General features: G+C 56.0%; 1 protein-coding gene across 1 annotated transcript; it reads right to left on the bottom strand.

Annotated features, from left to right (window-relative positions):
* Positions 1-823: 823 nt before the first annotated feature.
* Positions 824-2,466, bottom strand: LOC103083502 (transmembrane protein 102). Its single transcript, XM_007457765.1, has 2 exons — positions 2,253-2,466; positions 824-2,151 (listed from the first exon to the last, which is right to left on the bottom strand). Exons 1-2 carry the CDS (start codon positions 2,464-2,466, stop codon positions 824-826), a joined length of 1,542 nt encoding a protein of 513 aa, XP_007457827.1.
* Between the last annotated feature and the right edge of the window lie 3,534 nt (positions 2,467-6,000).

Below are 6,000 nucleotides of genomic sequence, written 5' to 3'. Positions count from 1 at the left end.
AGCGGCTGTGGGAAGCTGAGGCGGCGGCGGCGACAGCGGCTCCCCCCTCCTCCGAGAGCCGGCCCGGGGGCGGGGCAGGGGCGGAGACGCCGGGAAAGAGGCGGGGGGTGAAGCTGGGCGGGTGGAACCCCGGGGTTCCTTAGAGGCAGGGAGTGGCGAAGGTCTTAGAGACAGGCGGAGCCGAGGCAAGGCCGCATGTCTCGGGGTTCAGAGGAAGAGGCACAAGGAGGCGACTCCACTGAATGGAACTCTGGATGGGGGGAGAGGTTGGGCTTAGATAGATGGAATGGCGGATGCCCGGAGAATGGAGAAAGGGACCCTACTGCCCGGGATGGAGGACAGAACTGGATGAGGAAGGTGGGGGGAATAACTGAAGAGATAGCGGTGGTGGTGAGGTCTAGCCTGGGGTGAAATCCGGCCTCCTTAATGTCTCTGCTTTTGTGTGAGACAAATTGGTCAGTCCCTGGTCTCCATACCTTTCTCCTTTACACGTTTTTTCAGCAAATATATTACCCCCATCCCTATTGACTCCTAAGAGAAAAGACCATAAGAACTGGCAGGAGATGGATGCCAGACGCTGCACCGGAGTGGGAGGGGTGCTGGCCACAGATTTGGAAAGTGGAGAGGCCAGAATGGAACGACCTGTGCCAGGGATGGGGCGGGAGGAGGGTGGGAGGAAGCGGAGGAACCGGCGAGGAGGCCTTCTAGAACGGGCTCTTCGGGCCCAAAGCGCTCAGCCTGTCTCCCAGGTGAGGGGAGAGCAGTCCCCTCCACATCCCGCTGGCCAACAGAAGCACATTCCAGGTTAGTAGGAACAGCGTCTTTAATGGGCCCCGCCTCCCACGCCGGCTAAGCCGCCCCCCTTGCGTGCAGCCTTGGCCTCTTCCACAGCGGCGCGCAGGGAGCGGGCAGGGTCCCTGCGAAGCAGGGCCAAAGCCCCGAGCAGCGAAGCGGCGCCGTCCCCCGCACGGAGCTTTTGGCCACTCAGAAAATAGTGGGGCAGCGTCCCGGCCTCGAGCACCCGGCCCAGCTCATCCAGCAGCCCGAGGCAGCAGGCGCCCGCATTCTCTGGTCGCGCCAGATAGAGCGCGGGCAGCCGCTCGCACGCCCAGTAGAGCAACGTCCGCAGGAGGTAGGGCGCCGCGACCCTAGTCCCGGCCACCAGCGGGCGCAGCAGCGCCTGGGCCGCCGCGTGCGCTTGCAGCAGGGGAACGGGTATGCGCGTCTTGAGCGCCAGCTCTTGGCGGGCGAAGCAGAGCTGCCAGCCAGAGGCGTCCGGTCGCTCTGTGCCGCCGCCGCCGCCGCCGGGCACCAGGTAGAAGGAAGACGACTTCGAGGCCAGCGGGCCGGCCCACGAGTGGCTCCGAGCCCCCTGGGGCCAGCCGGCCACGGACACCACGGGGATCAAGTCGAAAAGCAGGAGGCGGCGCGGGGGCCCAGGCGTAGCCAGGAGGATGGTGGTGACCCCCGCGTGGCGGGCTGCGTGGACCAAGCGCGGGGCACCCGGGACCGGAAACAGGGACTCAGCGACCGCAGCCAGCGAAGCAAAGAACCAGGCAGCCACCTGGGCGGGGCACAATGTGGGCCATGCCTCCGGAGCCTCTGACGGCTGTGGCACTGGGCTAAGGTCGGCTGCTTTGGTGTCATCACCATTCGTTTTTTTCAGTGGTGAGGGAAAGTCAACATCGGTTACGTCTTGTTGAGGCAACTCTGGCACTGAAACATTACTGGGTGAGTTTTCCAAAGACTCGTGTGCCTCAGGCTCAGTGACGTCACCGTGTAGCTGGTCCACGGAGATTTGCGGATCCTTGGGAGTTTCTTTGCTTTGGGCTGGGTGGATCGAATCACGTCCTCCTGGGACTGGGGGTCCTAGGCAATCCTGCCATGCCTCCCGGACCGAGGTTCCGCGTACCTGCTCTGGGAGGAAGAGCCATGCATAACAGGATCCCACGTCCGGTTGCAGCTCCTGCCCAGTGCCATCTAGCGAAAGCACGGGCACCAGGAGTGTGAAGCCGGCGTCGTAGTGAGGTCCCCGAGCGTAGGGACCTAGAGGCGCAGCCCCCAGATCCAGGGAGCCCTCGCGAATCCCGCCACGAAGCAGCAAGAGCTCTGCCTGAGGAGGAAAGCGAGGGTCCCGGCGGTGAACGACACCTAAGGAAAGAGAAGGGATCGTAAAGGCGTGATCCAGAGCCGGGGCGGGGTGAGGCGGAGCTGAGAGCTGCAAGTTCCCAAAGGCTGGGAGGGTTACTTACCAAGCAAAGAGAAAACAAAGTCCTTGGCCTGGAGGAGATCTGGTCCTGGCTTGGGACCTTCACTCCAGCTCGCCTGCACACCCAGCTCCTGGATCAGCTGGGTTAGTTCTTGCAGCTGCGCCCCAGAGCAGAAGTCGATGTCCGTGAGCGGCCGGGCTGGGGCTGGGGGCGGTGGGCCCCACCAGGGAGCACTCCCCCAGACTGTGGAAGCCATATGGCTCTGTCGTTTGGGGGATAGGATATACACAGACGGGAGGAAGCCCAGACGGGTCGTTCCTTTTGCCGCGGAAAACTGGCCCCCGTTCTTTTCTCTTCCAGAGGCCAAGAGGGTTCCCAAGACACAGTCCGCCAGTGGGTCTGCAGACGAAGGGTCCTAAATTTAGCCTTGAAAGAGAACAAATAAATACCTCCTCCGTCCTTGCCCTTTTATCATATGCTGGTCCCCCGCCCCCATGGAACGGTTCACCTGACTCAGCAGGTAGAAAGTAGCTGTTTGGCCCCTCCTAAGGAATGCAATAGCCTCCTTCGCTGCCCCTTGTCTGCGTCCCCTTACCTCTTTTTCAGAAGAGGCTAGTGGCTTGCGGCTTCCCTCTTAGGGTTAGCTACAAAGGCTGGGAAGACAATGGATAGGAAGATTCAACAGGTAGCTTCTTCCTGCTGCCTGCAAGGTCACGCCCCTAAATTATAACCACGCCCCTTTCTGGAGACTGTCGGGGTGGTTCCGGACCAGCCCGGCCTCCACTCAGAGTTCAGTCACTCCTTTTGCTCTGCAGAGATCTCGCGGCTATCCTGGGAGTTGTAGTTTGTCTTCAAAGCTACCAGGGCGTTGGGGCCACGCACCCACATCCTTTCCTGTTCCGTTGAAGTAGTGCCTGATGGAAGTTGTAGTTTCTATGGAGATAAACTATTCTGTGTCTTTACAAGGCCAGGTGAACCGCACAAACACTCCTTGGGGTTAGGATGGATCTGAATAGCAAACAATAATGAGGGACATACACTAGGGCATGCAGAGAAATAGGGCACTCTACATCTCACTTGGGAATAGAGGAGCCCTGGTCATTTAAACCTAGAAGGGTTCTTGCATGCAATTATAACTTCATTTTAGAGATGAGACTGCAAGCCTAGAAAGGTTGCACATGACTTATCCAAGGTCAGAGCTGAGCCAGAGAGCTGTTGGAAATGGGCTCTCCAGCTGGGACGTATCTCCTTGGAATCGGTGTTGGTAACGTTAGACAAGAACACACCGATAGTGTGCATGTAGTGACCCAGGAATAGACGTCTGACTCAGGGAAGGGACATATTAGTGTTGCCCACCTCAGACACACAAGTGGTGGCAGGGAAAACACTTTGGAATCTCGCAGCTTATGTGTGTATACAGAAGAGTTATCAGGACCGAAAATCAAGTTCAGAGGAAACTCCAGCTGGGCTAGGGCAGGGCAATGAAAAATTATCAGGGGAAGGAAATGGCTTTCAGCGACCAGTGCTATCATGGACACAGCTTAAGTCCAGGATAAAACTAGGAGCCAGAATAATAGGACAGAAACATAGGACACCAGAGACACGCTCACAGATTAGACCAATGCATACTGGACCAGGAATTCTTACATGCCTTTTTCCCAGGGGTCTGTCTCCACAGTGAACTAGGCCTAAGTCCATGGGCAGGAAAATTAAGTGGAGACACCTCGAAAAAATTTGAGGCCTATGAAGGAGGGTACCCTCAGAATCCAGAGCTCAATTTGGGGAGCCTAAAACACAAGGTTTACTAGTCACTGACAAAGAGAGGTCTTCTCCCTCAGTAACCAAGAGCCCCAAACACAGCCCAGAACGGGGGAGGCAAGTTTCCATACATCTGGTCGTGACCCAAGAGACCAGATGAGGAAAACTGAAGCCTGTGCTCTTTCTCACAGTCTGGGGAAATCAGGCCTTGGGTGTCCATCCCTACATCTTACCTCCTCCCCAGAGGGTGGCTTCTGAGCCACCCTAAAAAGAACTAAGTTCTCTGGGCTCTGGGCGAGCTTTAAGATGCTGGGGGTGGGCGACAGGGAAAGGAAAATTGCTCTAAACTCTAAAGCACTGCTCTCCAATAGCATTTTCCATGATGATGGAAATGTTCTAAATCTGTGCCGTCCAATACAGTAGCCACTAGCTCCATGTGGCTACTGAGCACTTAGAAGGTCATGGCACTGAGGAACAGAATTTTTTTTTTTTGGCCAAGCCATGAAGCTTGCAGGGTCTGAGTTCCCCAACCAGGGATTGAACCCCAGCCACAGCAGTGAAAGCGCCAAGTCTCAACAACTGGACCGCCAGGGAACAGAATTGGATGCCAGGGAAATTCTGTTCCCTGAGGAAGAGAAGTTTTAACTTTTTAACTTAATTTTTAACAGAATTAATTTTCCTTAATTTTAACTAATTTATATTCTAATAGGCATTTGGCTAGTGGCTACTGTAATTGACAGTGCAGCTCTAGGGCCTTGGGGATAATGGATTTAGCTAGATAGTGATGGAGAGAAAGCAGGGATAGTTTAGGCCCTCATCAGGCCCTGTGGGATGGGGCTGGGGTGGATGTCCTCAAGCAACCACAGAACACTTCTCTTGTCTCTTTATTCCTCATGCATATCTGTTCCCTCTTTTTCTAAGTTGCTCATCACACACTGATATCCCCACTCCTTGATGGTCTCCGGTGAGTTGTTGGATGTCTCTTGGTGACGGCGCCTGGGACACAGAGCTTTGCACTTGTCCCTGCCTGCTCTGAACTGTCTCTGGCGGGCGTCAAAGACCACATGCCCGAGCCGGGTGCCTGATCCAGGACAGTAGGGCTTCCAGCTGGTTTTGGGAGGCGTAGACATCTGGCAATAGTTCTGGCAGGCTGCAGGTACTGTATCCATTTGCTGGTACACCCAGTCTTGGCTGCCTGCTCGTCGGGAGGGTGATTGCAGCTCAGTCAGTACAGGTACCGCTGAGAAGGTTTGCAGGTCATTGTAGGCCACCTGAGCCTTGAGAGAGCAGGAGTTCTGACTCGGTGGGACAGAAGTCCATGGTATGTGCTGCCCTGCATCCTCCTTTCAAGGAACTGCCTCAGATATAAATGACTGTCGGGTCTGATGTGGGCCCAAAACTTGGACAGAGTCAGTTCCTAGAGGGTTCTTGTGGAGGCCAGGATTTGGGATAAGGCATGAGTTGTTATGGAGGCCTGATCTCTTGGATAAGCCAGAGAATTGAGTAAGGGCTGGACCCTTTTGGGGGCCAGGATCTCGATTAATTCCTGAGTACTTGTGTAGGCTCGGGTAATGGGTATGTTCTGAGCCCCTGTAAATTCCAGCATCTTGGGTAAGGCCTGGAAGCTTGTGGAGGCCTGGATCTTGAGCAAGCCCTGAGTTCTTGAGGAGGCCTGGGTTTGGGGTAAGGCCTGGGTTTCAGGAAACTCTGCAGACTTTGGAAGGGCCTGGGGTCCTTGGGAGGACAGAGCCTTTGGTTGAGGCCTAGACTCTCATGAAGTTCGGGGGGTTAGGGCTGGCTTGGAGTCTGGGAAGCAGTGGGTAACTGGGGAGGGATGGGGCCCTGGCAAGAGAGGACAGACTGAGGAGACTTGGACGTTGTGGGAAAGGTGGGGGGTTGTATTAAGGTGGAGGGCTTCTGGTGGTTGCTGTGTTGATGAAGGACCCAGGATCTGGGAAAAACAACAGGCAGATAAAGAGTGCATGGTGGAGGCATGGTGCATGGTGAGCTCTGCGCACTGGTTGGAGAATGG

The sequence above is a fragment of the Lipotes vexillifer genome, unplaced genomic scaffold (genome assembly GCF_000442215.2).
Source record: "Lipotes vexillifer unplaced genomic scaffold, Lipotes_vexillifer_v1.1 scaffold611, whole genome shotgun sequence".
NCBI classification, from domain to species: domain Eukaryota; kingdom Metazoa; phylum Chordata; class Mammalia; order Artiodactyla; family Lipotidae; genus Lipotes; species Lipotes vexillifer.
This window is presented reverse-complemented; position numbering and strand designations above follow the sequence as displayed.

Bases quoted from the DNA above. Each gene is read 5' to 3' on its own strand.
- LOC103083502 (XM_007457765.1), bottom strand. From the start codon at position 2,466: ATGGCTTCCACAGTCTGGGGGAGTGCTCCCTGGTGGGGCCCACCGCCC. The intron at 2,152-2,252 runs GTAAGTAACCCT...CTCTTTCCTTAG, and splicing joins CTTTGTTTTCTCTTTGCTTG to GTGTCGTTCACCGCCGGGAC.